Source organism: Molossus molossus, unplaced genomic scaffold (genome assembly GCF_014108415.1).
Source record: "Molossus molossus isolate mMolMol1 unplaced genomic scaffold, mMolMol1.p scaffold_m16_p_13, whole genome shotgun sequence".
Classification (NCBI taxonomy): Eukaryota; Metazoa; Chordata; class Mammalia; order Chiroptera; family Molossidae; genus Molossus; species Molossus molossus.
The window spans coordinates 4904804-4925211 of record NW_023425348.1 but is presented as its reverse complement, the minus strand read 5'-3'; the positions used below and the strand labels follow the sequence as shown (position 1 = coordinate 4925211).

Here is a 20408-nt window from a genome sequence, read left to right as displayed (position 1 = left end):
CACGCTTCTACATCACTAAGCATCAGAAGCATCTCTGCTCTTGCAAGTGTTTGTGATTTCTGAGAACTTTTATCTAAGCCCCACAATGGCTCCTAAACGTGCCGCTTCTTCTAAGCCTTCTGACAATGAAACTAAGCGCTGGAGGAAGATGCTTACCATCCAGGAGAAGGTGAAACTCTTGGGTATGAGCAAAGATGGCAAGAAAATCATGGAGGCTGCCCACCATTATGACTTGAATGAGTCTACCGTTCACTCCATCAGTAAAGATGAAAAGAACATCCGTGCAACGGCTACTGTCTCTTTCAACAAGGAAACAAAGCGCGTTGTGACAAGTCATAATAAGTTCATAGGGAAAATGGAGTCTGTCCTAGCCATTTCGATCAGCGACAGTCTCAAGAAAAACATTCCCCTGGATTCTCTGGTCATCCAGGAGAAGGCGAGGCAGCTTTATCAGCGCTTTATGGCAGACGAACCTCAACCAGGACCCTCTTCTGCAAGGTTCATGGATTTCATGGCAAGCAAGGGTTGGTTCGAGAAGTTCCAGAGGGGGTATCATCTGAAGAGTGTCGTTCTCCACGGAGAAGCTGCCTCTGCTGACCAGCCTCCAGCAGAAGACTACGTGAACAAAATGTTCCAAAGACCCTTGAGGAGGGCAAGTATCATCCAGAACAGGTGTTCAACATGGACAAAACAGGACTGTTCTGGAAAAGAATGCCTTCCTGGACATTCACTTTCAAAGATGCGGCCAAGGTCATCCATGGTTTCAAGGCATATAAGGATCGCGTGACCATGGTTATGTGTGGAAATGCTGAGGGACTTTTGCTCAAGCCTGCCCTTACCTACAGGGCCAAGAACGCTAGGGCCCTGAAGAATAGAAACAAGAACCTGCTGCCAGTGCATTGGATGCACAACGACAAGGGCTGGATCATGGAGCAGCTGTCATCGGTCTGGTTCCACAAGTGCTTCATACCCAAAGTCAAGCAGTATCTCACGGAGAAGAAACTCGAGTTTGATGTCCTTCTCCTCATGGACAGTACTGGAGGTCATGCTCAAGACCTATCCTACGACGGTGTGCGGATCAAGTTCCTTCCTCCCAACACCACTTCGCTGATCCAGCCCATGGATCAAGGTGTTATTCTCACATTCAAGGCCCTCTACATGCAAAACACCCTGCAGCACCTCATCGAAGGCATGGACCTTGAGGGGACCTTCTTGCTGAAGGAGTACTGGTGGCAGTATACCATCGCGACCTGTGTGAAGAACATCCAGGCCGTGTTGAAGGACATAAAGACGGGGACCGTGGAGGCCAGCTGGAAGACGTTGTGGCCTGAAATTGTCCATGACTATAGAGGATTCACTCCAGAGGATATAATAACTCAGTAGTGGATAAGGGAGTTAGGCTAGCCCGGATGCTGGAAGGAGAAGGTGTCGTGGATATGACCCGCGATGACATGGATGAGCTGCCGGAGACACATTCAGATCCCTTAACGGATGAGGATCTGGTGGAGATGACTAAGTCTGCGAGTGAGGAGGAGGAAGAGCAGCCAGAGGTTCCTGGGGGTCAGGAGGAGGAAGTTGGCCTTCCACTTGAGCATCTCTCGCAAGTTGTGAGAACTATTGAGGTAGTGCAGGACATGATTGGCGAATGGGACCCACAAATGATGCCTACATTGCGGTTCCGGAATGCACTTGATGTAGCGATAGACCCTACGTAAGCCTCCTCACGCATATAAAAAGACAGCATCAACAGCCTCTCACGATGTTCTTCAGCCGCGCACTCAGTCACCCACTGCCTACTCCTAGTGCTCCTTCAGCGGAAGAAGACGATGATGCACCTGCTGATGATACTGATTCTGCACCACCTGAAGACTCTCCTACTGAGGTCGTGCCTTCAGAGGAGCAGTAACCTTGCTCTCTTTGCTGTGCAGTACATCTCTTCATCTTCATCACTTCATCATTGAACAAGTTGCACTATTTTCATAGGTTAGTGGTTGTGTGTAAGAACTGTGTGTGTGTAATTAAATGTACAATAATAATAATATATTTGTAATGTCTAATATGTCTTATTTTCTCTCATTTTGTCTAATATATTGGGTAATATGAGTGTAATGGTGACTTAAAGATATTATTTCATGTCTGGAGGGCTCTAATAATTTTTAAAACATATTTAGAAAGTCATAAATATGTTTTCTATGCTCTAACTACAAAAATATTAGATTTATAAACAAAGAATCCAATGGCAGTAGAGTGAATGGAAGCTACATAGACCCTCTCCCAGGACCAAACTGGAATTACAACTAAAACACAGACAAATTGACGAGAAAGAGCAAAAGAAAAGCAGCTTGCAAGGACCATATAACCAGGGAGACTGACTCGATCCTGGTAGGATTGCGCAGGCGCGAGACGGGTCTGGGAGCCCACAGACATCAGCAGCCTTAGCTGTGAGCAGCGCCCTGGGGTTAAAGTCCCAAGCAGCTCCACAGCACAGAGTCGGGACAGAGGCTATAATAGCCGCAGCCACTCACCTTGGGCTCCAGCAGAGGGAGGGCAGACTGAACTGGAACTGTGTGGGGACGCTGGGGATTTGGAGGGCGCTCACAGCTTTTGCTGAGTGCAGCCACAAAGGATGGTGGCCATCTTGTTCCTTCCCAGGGCTCTGGGGAGAGGCAGCGACACCTCCCTCAGAGATTCAACCCCACCCTGTGGGCCACTGAAATGCAAATTGAGGCTCACAAACAACCAGCATCTGCTCCACCCTTCGGAAATCCTCTTACTCTGAGCACCTGCGGGAGTTTTTCAATCAACTAACAAGTGAAAATTCTTCAAGTAACCTTAACTGCTAGCCTCCAGGCAGAAAGCTAGAGAATAACAGTACCATTCCTGGGCTAGCAACTCTAACCAGGAAAGTAAGACTTGACAGTGGTGTTTAATGTGGGTACTCCCTCGCTCATCTAAACCCAGGAGAGGGAGCCACAAAGTGCAGAACACCAGTACCCACAGGGAAAACTTGGCAGGCTCCAAAGCCCACTGTGATAGCCAAAATGGTGAAACACAGAAACAAAAGCCAAATGAAAGAACAAGAGACCTCCACCAAAGAAAAAATCAATGTGGAGCAGTTAGGCAAGTTAACAGAACTAGAATTCAGAGCCATGATCTTGAGGAAGCTCAACAGCATGAGTAAGAACATAGAGATGCCGAAAATGAACCAGTTGGAAATTAAAAACCACCAAGAAGAGATCAAGAATGACATATCAGAAATAAAGAACACATTGGAAGGTCTAAAGAGCCGAGTAGAGGAAGCTGAAGACTGGATCAGTGAATTAGAAGACAAGGTAGAAAAAAAATCAATCAATCAGAAAACCAAAAGGAAAAAAACAATTAAAAAGCAGGAAGACAGCTTAAGAGAACTGTGGGACAACTGCAAACGTAACAATATTCGCATCATAGGAGTCTCCGAAGAAGATGAAAATGAGCAAAAGTTAGAAAATATATTCAAAGAAATAGTGACAGAAAACTTCCCTAATTTGGTGAAGGAAGAAGTCATTCAAGTTCAAGAAGCACAGAGGGCCCCAAGTAAGAAGAACCTAATCAGGCCCACACCAAGACACATAGTAATTAAAATGCCAAAAATTAAAGAGAGAATCCTAAGAGCAGCAAGAGATAAGCAACAGGTACCTACAAAGGAAACCCCATAAGGCCCTCAGCTGACTTCTCACCAGAAATACTACAGGCCAGAAGGGAATGGCATGAAGTAATCAAGGTCATGAAAAACAAGGATCTGAATCCAAAACTACCCAGCAAGGCTGTTATTCAAAATAGAAAGTCAAATAAAGAGCTTCCCAGCCAAAAAAATGTCTAAGGGAATACATTAGCACCAAACCAGTACTACAAGAAATGTTAAAAGGACTGCTGTAATTAGTAGAAGAAATAGGAAGAAAAATATAACCAAACTAAACAAAAATGGCAATAAATAAGTACATATCAATAATCACCTTAAATGTAAATAGACTGAATGCTCCAATAAAAAGACAGAATAGCTGATTGGATAAGAAAGCATGACTCATCTATATGTTGTTTACAAGAGACCCACCTCACAACAAAAGACTCACATAGGTTGAAAGTGAAGGGAAGGAAAAAAATTTTCCAAGCAAACGGAAAGCAAAAAAAAAGCTGGGGTAGCAATACTCATATCTGATAAAGTAGATTTCAAAATGAAGACCATAACTAGAGACAAAGAAGGCCACTACATAATATTGAAAGGATCTCTCCAACAGGAAGATATAACCTTGATAAACATATATGCACCCAATATAGGAGCACCACAATATATTAAAAATCTTCTGGAGGACTTCAAAGGAGAAATCGACAGCAATACACTCATAGCAGGGGACTTCAACACCTCGTTGATACCACTGGATAGATCCTCTAGACAAAAAATTAGCAAGGACAAACAGACTCTAAATGAAGCACTAGACCAAATGAATTTAATAGATATCTACAGAGAATTACACCCCAAAACTGCAGAATTCACATTCTTCTCAAGTGCACATGGGAAATTCTCAAAGACAGACCACATAATACGACACAAACTAAATCTCTACAAGTTCAAAAAGACTGAAATCATATCAAGCATCTTCTCAGCTCACAATGGCATGAAAGTAGAAAGCAACTGCAACAAGAACAGGCAAAGACATTTGAACACATGAAGGCTGAATAGCATGTTATTAAACAATAAATGGGTTACCGAGGAGATCAAGGAAGAAATTAAAAGCTTCCTGGAAACCAATGAAAATGAACACACAACAACACAAAATCTATGGGATGCAGCAAAAGCAGTTCTGAGAGGGAAGTTCATAGCACTACAGGCCTACCTCAAGAAACAAGAAAAATTTCTAATTGACTGTCTAACCTCACAACTTAAAGAATTAGAAAGCAAACAAAAAGAAAACCCCAGAGCAAGTAGAAGGAAGGAAATAGTAAAGATCAGAGCAGAAATAAATGACATAGAGACCAAAAAATCAATTCAAAGGATCAATGAAACAAAGAGCTGGTTTTTCGAAAAGATAAACAAGATAGATGGACCCTTAGCTAGACTCACCAAAAAACAAAGAGAGAGAACCCAAATACACAAAATCAGAAATGAAAGAGGAGAAGTAACAACCGACACCACAAAAATACAAAAGATCATTAACAACTACTATGAACAATTATATGGCAACAAATTCGACAATCTAAGCGAAATGGACAAATTTCTAGAAATACACAGTCTCCCAAAACTGGACTGGGAAGAGATAGAAAACTTGAACAGACCAATAACAACTAAGGAAATTGAAGAGGTAATCAAGACTCTCCCAGCAAACAAAAGCCCAGGTCCAGATGGCTTCACAGGGGAGTTTTACCGAACATTCAAAAAAGAACTAACACCCATTCTCCTCAAACTATTTCAAAAAATTCAAGAAGAAGAAAGATTTCCAAACACGTTCTATGAGGCCAGCATAATTCTAATTCCACAACCAGAAAAAGACACTACAAAGAAAGTAAACTACAGGCCAATATCCCTGATGAATATAGATGGCAAAACCTTAACAAAATACTAGCAAATTGGATCCAGCAACACATCAAAAAAATTATTTACCATGACCAAGTGGGATTCATCCGAGGGATGCAAGGCTGGTACAATATTCGCAAATCAATAATTGTGATACACCACATAAACAAAATGAAGAATAAAAACTACATGATCATATCAATAGATGCTGAAAAAAATTTTGACAAAATCCAGCATCCATTTCTGATAAAAATGCTCAGCAATGTGGGAATAGAGGGATCGTATCTCGACATAATAAAGGCCATATATGAAACACCTACAGCCAACATCATACTCAATTGGCAGAAAGTAAAATCATTTCCTTTAAGAAGAGGAACAAGACAGGGATGTCCACTTTTGCCACTCTTATTTAACATAGTACTGGAAGTCTTAGCCACAGCAATCAGACAGGAAGAAAAAATAAAAAGGATCCAAATTGGAAAGGAGGAAGTGAAACTGTCATTATTTGCAGATGACATGATATTATACATAGAAAACCCTAAACACTCCATCAAAAATCTACTAGACTTAATAAATGAATTTGGCAAAGTAGCAGGATACAAAGTTAACGTCAAGAAATCGACGGAATTCTTATACACCAATGATGAACTCATAGAAAGAGAAACTGAAAAAACAATCCCATTTACCATTGAAGCAAAAAAATTAAGATACCTAGGAATAAACTTAGCCAAAGAAGTAAAGGATCTATTAACAGAAAACTACAAGATATTGATAAAAGAAATAGAGTAAGATACAAAAAAGTAGAAGCACATACCTTGTTCATGGATTGGAAGAATTAACATCATTAAAATGTCCTTATTACCCAAAGCAATCTATAGATTCAATGCAATCCCCATCAAAATACCAATGACATAGTTCACAGAACTAGAACAAATACTTCAAAAGTTCATATGGAACCAAAAAAGACCTCAAATAGCCACAGCTATTTGTAAAAGAAGGACAACGTAGGTGGGATCACAATATCAGATATCAGGTTATACTACAAAGCGACTGCAATCAAAACAGCCTGGTACTGGTACAAGAACAGGCATATAGACCACTGAAACAGACTAGAGAACCCAGAAATCGACCGAAGGCAATATGCTCAATTAATATTTGACAAAGGTGGCAAGAGCATACAGTGGAGTAAAGACAGCCTCTTCAATAAATGGTGTTGGAAAAATTGAACAGCTACATGCAAAAAAAATGAAACTAGACCAACAATTTACACCATACACAAAAATTAAATCAAAATGGATAAAAGACTTAAAATGTGACCCATGAATCCATAAATTCTAGAAGAAAATGTAGGCAACAAAATTTCGGACATCATACGCAGCAGAATTTTCACTGATACATCACCTAAGGCAACAGAAACAAAGGAAAAAATGAACATATGGTGCTACATCAAACTAAAAAGCTTCTGCACAGCAAAAGAAACAACCATCAAAATGGAAAGGCAACCCACTGTATAGGAGAACATCATTGTCAATGATATATCAGATAAGGGGTTAATTTCCAAAATATATAGAGTACTCATACTACTCAACAAAAGGAAGACAAAGAACCCAATTACAAAATGGACAGAGGAGCTGAATAGACACCTCTCCAGACAGGACATACAAATGGCTAAGAGACATATGAAGAAATGCTCAACATCACTAATCATCAGAGAGATGTAAATTAAAACAACAATGAGGTATCACCTCAACCTGTCAGAATGGCCACCATCAACAAATCATCAAACAACAAGTGTTGGCAAGGGTGTGGAGAAAAGGGGACTCTAGTACACTGCTGGTGGGAATACAGACTGGTGCAGCCACTATGGAAAACAATGTGGTGTTACCTCAAAAAATTAAAAATTGAACTTCCATTTGACCCAGTGATCCCACTTCTAGAAATATACCCTAAGAAGCCTGAAACACCAATCAGAAAGAATATATGTACCCTCATGTTCACAGCAGCATTATTTACAATAGCTAAGATCTGGAAATAGCCCAAGTGTCCATCAGTAGATGAATGGATAAAAAAGCTTTGGTACATATACACAATGGAGTACTATGCAGCGGTAAGAAAGAAAGATCTCTTATCCTTTGAGACGACATGGAGGGACCTGGAAAGTATTATCCTAAGTGAAACAAGCCAAGCAGAACAAGACAAATACCACATGATCTCACTTATTTGTGGAATATAATGAACATAACAGTCTGAGGAATAGCATAGACCCAGAAACATGGAAGTAGGGTACAGACTGACAACCCTCAGAAGAGTGGGTTTTGTGGGGTGAGAAGAGATAAACCACAGAACTTATATGCATGTATGCATAACCAATGGACATCGACAACAAAGCCAGGGACGGGACGGGGGGATGGGGAGGAGGGTGTCAATGGGGTAAAAAAGGAGAAACATCTGTAACAAAAACAAAAATAAAATAAAAATAAAAAAATCCTCGGGCGAGGATTCAAAAAAAAAAAAAAGGAATATAAATTGGTAGTTACAAAATAGTCATGGGTTATAAAGCATAGCATAAGGAATATAGTTAATAATATTGTAATAACTATATATGGTGTCAGATGGGGTGATCATTTCGTAAATTATATAAATGTCTAAACACTGGGTTGTGCACCTGAAACTAATGTAATATGTGTTCATCAACTGTAACTGAAAAATAAATTAAATAAAATTAAAAATAAAATAAAGAATCTGGTGAAGAAAAAAAAAAACCCAACAAAGAATCCTACTTTGCAGAAATTCATTGATGGTGGTAGAGTCTGGAAGTGATTAACTGCAATAACCGAGGGCCGACTGTATGAATATCAAGAGCAGTGCATAGGATCACTGGCAAATGGTAGGTAGAAAGCGCCACCTGGTGTCCGCAATGTCTACAATGAGCAAATCCAGATAATATGATTGTCATCAAAATCCAATTTAGAATAAAAATTTTAAAAACTGATTTTTTGTACTGGCTGGTGTGGTTCAGTGGTTAGAGTTCCGGCACTCACACTGAAGGGTCTCCAGTTTGATTCCCAGTAAGGGGCTCGTACCTGATTTGCAGGTTCAATCCCTGGCCCCAGTTGGGGTATGTGCAGGAGGCAACCAGTCAATGTGAGACACATCAATGTTTCTCTCTCTCTTAAAAAAAAATATCAATGAAGAAAATATCCTCAGGTGAGGATTAACAACAACAAAAAAAGACTTTTCTGATATTAAAAGAAAGATCCATATTAGGATGCCTAATTGAGCATTCCTAAGTTATCTGTATATGTGAAGAAACTCTTCAGAGATAAAAATTCTTGAACTACAATAAGCTTATCTTTTAAATTTTCCACTCTAAAATTTTATCATGAGATTTCAGGCTATAATTTAGAATTGATCGCTTCCCAGGAAGTATTTTAGGTTGGAATTTTCTTAAACAATCATTTTCTCTTCTGTATCTCAAAGGCTAACAAATATAATTTTAATATGGCCTTTCAAAGTTTTAACTTTGAAATGTCCTCCATATAATATTCAAAATCATAACCACAGTTGTACTATATATGGTTATGTGGATAAATGAGTAGTTTCTTTCCAACTTCTTTCTATTTTTCTATGTGTTTTTCTTTTAAAAAAGTATTGTTCCTATAATAAAATACACAAAAAGTATAAATAAAAACAGAAAGCACTCCTTTTCTTACTAGGTGGATATGTGTGTACATTATACATTTTAAACCAAAATTGGATTCATACTGTAGAAAACAGCTTAATATACTGTTTCTATACTTACAAGCATTTCCAAATTTTCCACAAGCATAAATTATTTTAATAGTAAAAAGAAAAAGAAAAAAAGGACGCTTATAAAAAAAGTGATCCTTAAGAAATACAAGGAATGGAGCACTGAGTTCCACCTCAGTGGGACATAGGCTGAGCCCAGGCGTGGGTCACTGTAAGATGAACCACCTAATTTCTTTAGAAGTCTTCAGGAGAAAAGTGGTGAGAGTAGGGCGCCTCTTAAAAGGCTTAAGAAACATAGCACAAAATTCAGTATATGACCTCTGTTTAGATCCTGCTTTAACCACAAAATAACTGTAAAAAGCTATTTTTCAGACAATATCAACTTGATATTAGATGATATAAGGAATGACTTAATTTTGTTAGAATAATGGCACATGGTTATGTTAAAACAAAAGTCCTCACACAAAACAAAAGTGACTCTGAAGGCTGCCCTCCTATTCTATCATCATAGTACAGTAAACTCTTCATAAATCATGTATAGTAGACAAGCTAAATAAGGGGTGGGGTGGAGGGGTTCAATCATATGGCATCCAAATCAGACTAAAAAGTCTAAAATAAAACCTCTTTCTAAATTTCATATGAATGTCTGCTCAGATCTGTCTTCCATAAAAGAATCTATGGGCACTAGCTACACAAAGCCATGGCAACCTAAGAAAACACTGGCTATACAATACAGAAACAGAGTGAGCAAAACACATGACCACCTAAGCTTTCCACAGTGAGGAAAGCAAAGCAACATGGAGCAAAGAGAAATATCATGCTTTTTAGGAAGTCCAAAGCTTCTCTCACTTCAGTATCCAGTTTGGGGGAATCCCTAAATGGCTTAGTTTTCAGATTTGGGGTGGAAGTAATTTCCCAAAGAATGTTTGCCTCTAATACTGATTATGTTAACACACACTTCTTTAAAAAACAGAAGACACAAGCCCTGGCTGGGTTGGTTCAGCGGTTAGAGCATCAGTCTTCAGACCAATGAGTCGAGGGTTTGATTCCGGTCACAGGCACGTACCTTGGTTGTGGTTTGTCCCGGCCCTAGTTGGGGTCATGTGGGAGGCAGCCAGTTGACGTGTTCCTCTCACATACATGTTTCTCTCTCTCCCTCTCTCTCTCTCCTCCTCCCTCCTTCCCATTCTATCTGATGATAAAGAGAAAAATCTCTTCTGGTGAGGATTAAAAAAAAAAAAAAAAAAACAGAAGACACAATCAAACAGGCTTACCTTCTGAGATTTTATAAGTGTTTTTGCCTCTCTGAGTGGATCTGCAAATTATACTGACTTCCTCACTTTAAGGGATATAAAGCTCCTCCCTGTCAGTTTAACTTGCAATTTTTAACCAAATCTTCACAGGGGTCTAAATAATCTACACAATCCGATAAAAAAAATCAATAACCAACCATTTCCATTGGGAGAAAATGGGGAATAAATAAGCAGATTCTTTTTCATTTCTTGGTGTATACTGTTACTTGCTCTTTCCTCCCAAAAAACTCAATCTCCCCTTGTGGCACTCACCATGAAATCTCTGCAGTAGGTATTCCATAAGTGAAGTCAGTGGTAAGACCAGGAGAGCCAAAACAAAGACTACATTAAAATTCAGAAATCCATTAATTAAATAGAAATGCCAGGGTTCTGTACCTGAGGGAGACAAAGAGATAAGAAATCATTAGTGGTTACCTGTTACAGTGTTGGACTCACAATGCTCTTCATTTGAGTAATGCTGACTGATGATCCAATGCCCCGAGTTAAAGAGAGTCCACAAACCCACTCTTTCCAGGCTCAGCCACACACAGGACGCAAAGAGTAGAAGCCGGGAAGAGAATGGGATTGGTCATGATTTACACAGAAATCAAGTTTCAAATATTAAGATGTATTTTCTATACTGACCACTATATCTAGTTCAAATAGTAATGCCCAAATGGGACTAATACTTTTTCAGAACAACCAAATAATTTAAATAAGTTAGTGGTGATATGTGATTTATATGATAAAAAATATGTATTTGGTCTTCATCCCCATTCTGGGTACAGAACTCCTAAAACCCTTGGAATTTCCCAAGTAAGGAGAGTGATAAAATATCTTTTGTTATGTTAATTAGGAGACTTTTGGAAAGCCCCTAAATAACCTAAGGCTGGGGACTGGGTGCCAGGGAAACCAACCTTGTGATGAGAGGGTCCTAATTTCCAGTCCTACCCCCTGGATTCTGACCTTGGGGGAGGAGAAGGGGCTGGCAATAACGTTCAATCACCAATGCCCAAGGATTTACTCAATCAAGCCTATTTAATGAAGCCTCCATAAAAATCCAAGAGGTTGGTGGACACATGGTGTAGGGAGAGCATAGCGGCTCTGAGCCCCTTCCCACTTACTTTGCCTTACGTGTCTCTTCTATCTGGCTATTCTCTTCTATCCCTTTATAATAAACTGGTAAACCTAAGTACATGTTTCTCTAAGTTCTGTGAGCTACTCTAGCAACTTAATTGAACCCAAGGAGGGGGCTGTTGTAAGTTCCAATCTATAGCTGGTCGATCAGAAGGACAGGTGACCACTTGGATTTTCCACTGGCATCTGAAGAGGGGGTGGGGGGTGGAAGGGGCCGTCTTGTAGAGCTGAGCTACAGGGACCTTTCCCATTTCCTTCTCACCTGTTCATCCCATTGACATTCTAGTATCTTTCCCCTTGATATGCTCAATCACTACTTTATAATCATGTATATAGGGGACCTTGTGTTTGGTAAATAGCAAAACCTGTTTTCCTTTGGAAAACAACATTCAGAGACCCAGACCCTGCTCAGAAATTTTGAAGATTCAGAATGAAACAAAATGACTAAAAACACAAGACTAACTCACATTAGCTTTGATTCTTTAACTCAAAATCTTTAAACCCAAATGATGAGAAACAGCCCCCTCTGCACATTTGAGAGGTTTTTCATCTGCTCTTCCTCCATGTGATTACTTCAATCAGGCAGTGAATGACACCCAGGTTTTAATCACGGTGTTGTGACACCGCCTCGCACCACTGCAATTTCCTGCAATCAGCATTGCTTAAAAGGGTAATCAGAAGGCAGAGGAACAGTCAGAAAATCCTGACATTTTTGTAGCTTGCACAGCAAAATAAGATTAGAAACCAAACCCATATGCTAGAGACACTAAGGGGAGGAATAAGCAGGAGAGGCTGGTACCCTGCGGAAGGACTCAAGTTCAACTGTGTATCACCTTTTGAGAAAGCTCACTCCTTCCTGTCGAAATACAATGACTGATACTATTCAAGAACAGAGGTTCCGACCCAGGCCAAATTCATTAGAGACATTTATATCTTGTATTCTTTACAAATAACCTTTTGGGTTACAGAAAACAAATAAATGGTCTTACTTTCAAAACAGAAATACAGTCATCCCTCACCACTTCCCGCTTGGACTTTCGTGGCTTCACCCTATCGTGGTTTTTTCAAATATAGTATATAGAGTGAAGCCACGGAAGTCGAAGCACGAAGTGGCGAGGAATGACTGTATACATAAAGAATCCTACTTTGTGGAAATTCATTGATCGCGGTAGAGTCTGGAACTGATTAACCGTGATAAACGAGCGCCAACTGTATGTGTCTTCTCTGGATTTTAATTACTGTTTAACAACACATCACCAAATGGAGTTCTTTAGGAGAACTCCAGAGAGGGTTTTGCTCAGTCCTCACCTGACTGCCAGCTGTGGGCAGTGCTATCAACTTTGACCCGCCTTTCCCTTCACAAATTCTGGGAATTGGAGCCCAAGAAGAAAAATCAGAGTGACCAGTGAGAAAAGGGGTCATCCTTTACATCATCTATTACAGATGCTAAACATCAGCAGAAAAAAAGCCTCTTTCTCTTTGATTCTTGCAAATACATAGTGTTTTTTCAGGAAAGCTTTTCAGTTTCCAGCAAATATTTGTCTCTGCCACAACTTACTATATATCTTCCTGTAGGCTGACTATCTTTTTACCTAGGTACATTGAACTCTCAGATGCAGAGCCGAAAGCACTTACATTGGTAAGCTCTTTTTGTGTTCAGTGCTCACAGAGCCAAGTTCACAGCTATGCTGTGAATATTTCATAATAGACTATTACTTTCCTGGAGGATGAGGCAAAAATTGGGGGATAAGCCAAGAGTGAGAAAGGTTCCAGTGACAACAGTATTAAAAATAAGGGCAAAGGGGGACAAAAAGAGTAAATTCTGTTAGCCAGTATCCTCCCCTACTTGATGAGACTTCTGCCTTAAAAGAGAAAAGAGTAAAAACTTTTATCTCCAGGGAGATATTCAGTGCTGCTGCCCAGAAAGAATCAAAGCTGAACTGTGCAGAAAAACTGCGTCAGAATGACAAGCTAAACACATAACTGGTGCAAAAGGCAAGGTGGAAAAAAGCTGGAAGCGGGGTCTCTGCAGGAAGTGACTCACCAACCTCTCTCTTTAGAAAAGTCGATTCCTTTCATTCAAATGAGCTAAAGGGAGCTTTGAGAAAGGCTAAAAGAAGGGATGTTTACTGCTCCATAGACTGAATGAAGGGAACTGCTCTATAGGCCTATAATTTTATAGAACTGTAGGTAGAAAATTATAGTCAATCATCCTTATTAATGTCAAATTTGCACCACCAAGAGGTTCAACCAAACAAGAGCGAAGGCTCTGGAAGAGTTCTGCTGGCAGTCCACTCCAAGCAGGCCTCAGAAAATTCCACTGCGGCTGCGTCCTCTGCTACCGCAAGAAGGGGAAGCTGTGGGCCTCTGAACAGAGGGCATGCCCTCTTACCCTGTGAAAGGTCTTGTTCAGTGATTGGACACATGTTGATGAAACACACAACAGTCAGGGATCAGATCCTAAGCCGCAGACCCATTATTATTTTGGAGGGAAGAGCGTGTTTTACCTGTCCTCCCCAACCCTCCGCGGGCCTTTGTACTCAGAAAGCACCACTCTTCACTCACCACACAAAATGCTTACCAACCTCAACATATGAGGACCGGAAATGTTATAAGGATAAGAGGCAAATTCAGTGCCAAGCCCACTTTCTTTTCTGCAACACTAAATTTCATCTCTCAATCTCTGACCCCATAGAGATGTTTTACCTAAGACTTTGCAATTTTATGTCAACACTACGTTGTTTCCTAAGTGCCAAGTATTCTTTCCCTCATCCAAACCTTCTTTTTCTTTGACAAGGGCCTGGCGCAGCGCTCCCTGGTGGAGGAGCCTGCCAGTGCACACGGCCCTAGGCCATGGAAGCTCTGCAGGGCTCTTGGTCACCCTCCACGCCAAACTGCACCAGACCTTTCAAGGTGAAACTTCTTGCCCATTCTATAGATTGAATATTATATTCTACTACCCCCAACTGGTGTGTGTGTGTGTGTGTGTGTGTGTGTGTGTGTGTGTGTGTTTACAAGTTTATCCTCTTGTAAAATCTCAATAGCCAAACTCCAGGGTTTTACTAAGGTTCTTCTCAGTGGAAAGAGCACAGGCTTTGCAGTCAGACAGCCCTGGGATTCTTGTATGCCACTTTAACTATGTGGCAAGTCTCTCACCAACTCTTCCTCAGTTTCCTCATCTGAGAATAAGGATAAATAATGCCTATCTCACAAAGCTTTTGTAAGGGGAAGAATTCAGTAGGTGTAAATTTTCTGGTACATTTTAGGCATGCAATAAACAGAAGCTACTAATAGCTGTGAAAACTTTGTTTCTTTCCCCTGGCTTCAAAAGACATGTGCAGGTCTGTAATGTGTCATTAATATATGCTATCTGTCCAAGAAAGCATAGAAAGGTCCCTCCGAAAACCAGGAACCATAGAGAGTAAATATTTACTTTATTACAGTCACAATGGAGAGACAAATTATCTTGCTCATGACTGTGTAGTTTCTACTTAAAATTCAGCTAATGCTGTAAAACTACTTTAAGTTTAAAAAAAATTTGTTTAAAAGCCCTCAATATTCAATCTTTCTGTCTCAGTAGTCCTGACACTTGACATTCTACTAGTCTGAATGTCCCGAGGGTCTACTAAGCAAACCCCTTCTCTTCCTTCCAGGCTCAGCTCAAGGACCACCACCACTAGGAAGTTTTTCCTGACACCACCAGATGGATTTGCTCCTATGATTCCCTATCTTTCCACTCTGGCACATAATACACTGAACTATAATTATCTAATTTGTGTCTGCAGCCTTATAAGAAAGTAAGTTCTATGAGGACACATAATAAATGTACAAAATTAATGTATTCAACATTTCTTTAACTCAAATCCACTTATCGATTCATCCAAGAAGTTACTTATAGACTTATTATGTTCTTATATATAAGAAGCAGCACTAAGGGATGTTTGCAAAAAAAGGATCAGCATTTTTAGTTTTCAGATAAGAAATGGTGTGCCTACCATAACTAATAAAGATCTCAGAGCAGGAAACTCTTACAAAAAACAGTCAAAATAATGCCAAATAGTGCCAACATGTAAGTAAAATAAAAGAGCTGAAGTTTCCATGACAAAAGACATGCTGTCTCACTGTGTGACAATTGTACAGCATCAAAACGTCTATTAAAAGGTAAGTCTTTGAGCCCTGGCCGGTTTGGTTCAGCGGTAAGAGCATCGGCCTGCGGTCCAGAAAGACCCGGGTTCGGTTCCCGCTAAGGGCATGTACCTCGGTTGCAGTCTGTCCCCAGCCCTGGTTGGTCATGCGGGTGGCAGCCACTCGATGTGTCCCTTTCACGTCAATGTTTCTCTCTCTCTCTTCCTCTTTCTCCCTCCCACTCCATCTGAACAAAAAAAAAAGGAAAAAAATGTCCTCGGGTGAGGATGAAAAAAAAAAAAAGATAAGTCTTTGATATCTGCTGAACGAACACATCACTTATAACAAAATTAGCTGACAATCATAAAATACTTTTGGGTTTAAAAGTACATATACCTTTATTATTCTTATTTGGTATCAAGAAAATCCCGACCTAGTATACCACAACAGGTGTAACCAAAATAGACTGGGACATTAAAATGATCAGGGCATTAATGTAATTTAATGGATACTCCAGAATTTGTCCATTCATTCATTCATTCATTCATTCATGACAAATCTTCATTCAGGACCTAGAATACACAAAGACTGCCTACTCTTAAGGTGGAAGAACTATTCTCTCTACAAGACTGCTAAAGCAAAAAGAAGTTAATGTTCTTTACAAGAATGGAAAGCAACCCCCCACAAGCTGTCAAATTCAAAGAAGAGGTAGAAGCACAAAAATTCCACCATCAAGAAAAACTGGCCCAACCAGTGTGCTCAGTGGTTGAATATCAACCCATGCACCAAGAAGTCACTGGCTTGATTCCCAGTCAGGGCACATGCCCAGGTTGTGGGCCAAATCCTGGGGGGCATGCAGGAGGTGGCCAATTGATGTTCTCTCTCATCCATGTTTCTATCTCTCTCTCTCCCCTCCTCTCTCTAAAAATCAATTAAAAATTTTTAATATTAAAAAAAAAGAGAGACTTCCAGTCAAGATGGTGGCGTAGGTAAACGCGGTATCGCGTCCTCCCACAACCACATCAAAGTTACAACTAAACTACAGAATAACTATCATTCAAAACCACCTGAAATCCAGCTGAATGGAAGTCCTACAACTACGGAATTAAAGCAGCAGCCACATCCAGACTGGTAGGAGGGGCGAAGGAGGACGGGCTGGTCCCACACCCAGTGTGGCGGATAAAATCAGGAGGACACCTCGGCTGGGAAGGTCCTCCCTGAGGACTGAGGGGTCCCCGTCCCACACCAGGTGCCCCGCCTAGGGTTCCAGTGCCAGGAAGGGAATCCCCATCACTTCTGGCTGGAAAAACCAGCTGGAACTGAGGCTCAGGGAGGCTGAGGTGGCTGGAGCCCCAGGCAGCTTCTCTTAAAGGGCCTGCGCAGGGACTTATCAGACTCTCTCCCTCTAAGCTTGGAGGGAGGGCAGCTTGAGGGGCGCCAGAGACATACAGGGAAGAACTGAGCTGTTTGGCACTGGAGCGAGGGCTGAAGAGGGGGCTTTCTCCAGGACAGACGTGCTGTCAGAGGCCTTTGTTCCTTTGTGAGCCCTTCCCTGGGGGGCAGACAGCCGCCATACCTGGGACTCCAGCAACCTGGCTCACACTGGTAGCCCCGCCCTGGTGACTCCCTGAGGCCCTGAGCACCCAACTTTCAGGCCCACCCAAGCTGTTACCAGTTGCTTAACCATAGGATTGGCCTGTCTTGGATCCTGCTTCAGTTTTTCCTAAATCCTTTCAAACAAGCAGCATCTGGTCTCAGCTAGCCCCATACCTCTCATTAAGTAATACATAGAAACAAACACAGGGAGGCAGCCAAAATGAGGAGACAAAGAAACAGGTCCCAAATGAAAGAACAGAACAAAACTCCAGGAAAAGAACTAAGCGAAATGGAGATAAGCAACCTAATCGATGCTGAGTTCAAAATACTGCTTATAAGGATGCTCAATGAACTTAGTGAGAACCTCAGCAAACTTAGGGAGGGCCTCAAGAGCATAAAAAAGGACCAGTCAGAAATTAAGGATGCATAGTCAGAAACGCAGGAGGCACTAACTGTAATAAAGAATAATTTACACAGCTTCAATAGTAGAGTAGGAAAAGCCAAGAAGCAAACCATCCATTTGGAATATAAGGAAGCAAGAAACACCCAATGAGAACAGCAAAAAGAAAAAAGAATCCCAAAACATGAGGAGAGTGTAAGGAGCCTCTGGGACAACTTCAAGCATGCCAACATTCGCATCTTGGGGGTGCCAGAAGGAGAAGAAAGAGAACAAGAAATCGAAAACCTATTTGAAACCATAATGGCAGAAAACTTCCCTAACTTGGTGAAGGAAACAGACATACAAGTCCAGGAAGCACAGAGAGTCCCAAACAAGATGAACCCCAAGAGGCCCACACCAAGACACATCATCATCAAAATGCAAAAGTTTCAAGACAAAGAGAGAATCTTAAAAGCAGCAAGAGAAAAGCAGTTAGTTACCTACAAGGGAGTTCACATTAGGCTGTCAGCTGATTTCTCAAAAGAAACTTTGCAGGCCAGAAGGGAGTGGCAAGAAATATTCAGAGTGATGAAAAGCAAGAACCTACAACCAAGATTACTCTATCCTGCAAAGCTGTCATTTAGAATCGATGGCCATATAAAGAGTTTCCCAGACAAGAAAAAGTTAAAGGAGTTCCTCACCACCAAACTGTTATCATATGAAATATTGAAGGGTCTTTTTGAAGAAAAAGATAAAATATATGAACAAACAAAATGGCAATGAATACATAGCTATCGACAATGGAATCTACAAAAAAAATGAACAGGCGGAACAGAAACATTCTCATAGATACAGAGAACATTTTGTTGGTTGTCAGATGGGAGGGGGGTTGGGGGAATGGGGGAATACGGTGAAGGGATTAAGAAGTACAAATTCATTGCTAGACTGACAAACCTCAAAGGAAAAGGGGCTTGGGGGGGTGGGAAGAAATAAACCAAAGAACTTATATGCATAACCAATGGACACAGACAACAGAGTGGGAAAAGGTGGGAGGGGGGCGGGCATGGGGAGGAGGGGGTTAATGGGGGAAAAATGAGGAACATCTGTAATACATTCAACAATAAAGATTAAAAATAAACAAATGAAAAAAACAACAACAACAAAAACAACAAACCCCTAGGTCAAATATACAGCAACAGATTGAAACCAGACTTTTGGTGGTGCGCATGCAATAAAGTATACAGATATAGAATTATAATGTTATACACTTGAAATTTATATACTAATACTAACCAATATTACCTAGACAAAAATAAAGAAACAGCTCTGGCTGGTTTGGCTCAGTGGTTGGAGCGTTGGCCTGCGGTCTGGAGAGACCCGGGTTCGGTTCCTGCTGAGGGTGCGTGCCTTGGTTGGAGTTTGTCCCTGGCCCTGATTGGGTCGTGTAAGTGGCTGCCACTTGATGTGTCCCTTTCACGTCGATGTTTCTCTCTCTCTCCCTCCCTCCCACTCTATCTGAACAAAAATCAAAAAGTGTCCTCGGGTGGGGATAAAAAAAAAAAAAAAGAACCCCACCCTTCTGGCTGACTACAGCACTGCATCTGTCCTACCGAAGCCCAGTATGACAATTCCCACTGTCCCGAACGTTTTTCTATCACTGTGAAAGTGATCAGCTTCTGTGTATCCAAGCAAAATTTGAACTGAAGCTATCCTAGGTTCATCAAAGCAACAAACAGTGCCCCAGAGATTCTTCCCAGTAAAATGTTGGCCGAAATGAAAGCAGATGCCAATGTTCAGGGAAAGACTGGCCACTGCTCTGCTGGATCCCAAAACCTACCAGGAATCCTTGACCCACCCAATGTTAACCTAGAAACATAAATTTAAATCAGAGTTTATTCTTTCTTTTCTGTTCTTCCTACCAACCTGCTTATTTCCAGATTCACAAACCTCATCAAGCTAAAGGACTACAAAAAATATGCAACATTCAGGGCGATTGAAAGATGGCAGCAGAGCAGGTGGATCTTTTTCCTACCTCCTCCCAGAACCTAACTGGAACTGAACTAAATTAGAGAATATTCACCCTGAAATACCAGCTGAAGACTGGCTGAAGGGGAGACTTTTTTTTGTTAATCCTCAACCAAGGATATTTTTCCATTGATTTTTAGAAAATGTGCAAGGAAGGGACAGAGGGAGGGGGAAAGAGTGAGAAACATCGATGTGAGAGACACATTGATTGGTTGACTCCTGCACGTGCCCCAACCAGGGCCAGGGATTGAACCTGTCACCCAGATATCTGACCTTGCCAGGAATCAAACCCGCCACCCATTGGTGCATGGGCCAACGCTCTAACCACTGAGCACACCACTCAGGGCGAAGGGGAGACTTTTAACAAGGTAGGGCAGGAAACACCTTGATACTGGTAGGAAGGGAAGGGGTTGAAAGAGGCACTGGCCCACCTCTCAGGAGCAGTGGGCCAAGGGTGAGAAGGGTTCCCCTGGAGAGAAGAGAGGCCTGGACCTCAGGCAGGGCTCCCCAACCCAGATGGCCAAAGCCAGTAAGAGTTACCCATGCAGCAACCAGC

The 20408-nt window shown here is 41.2% G+C and overlaps 1 protein-coding gene across 2 annotated transcripts in view; it reads right to left on the bottom strand.

The window, feature by feature from the left end:
- Positions 1-20408, bottom strand: part of ALG9 (ALG9 alpha-1,2-mannosyltransferase) — a 151110-nt gene that overhangs the window by 105065 nt on the left and 25637 nt on the right. For both annotated transcript variants that reach the window (XM_036259035.1, XM_036259036.1), the window contains exon 6: positions 10864-10986. In XM_036259035.1, coding sequence (XP_036114928.1) covers positions 10864-10986 — 123 coding nt within the window. The remainder of the gene's footprint in view (positions 1-10863; positions 10987-20408) is intronic.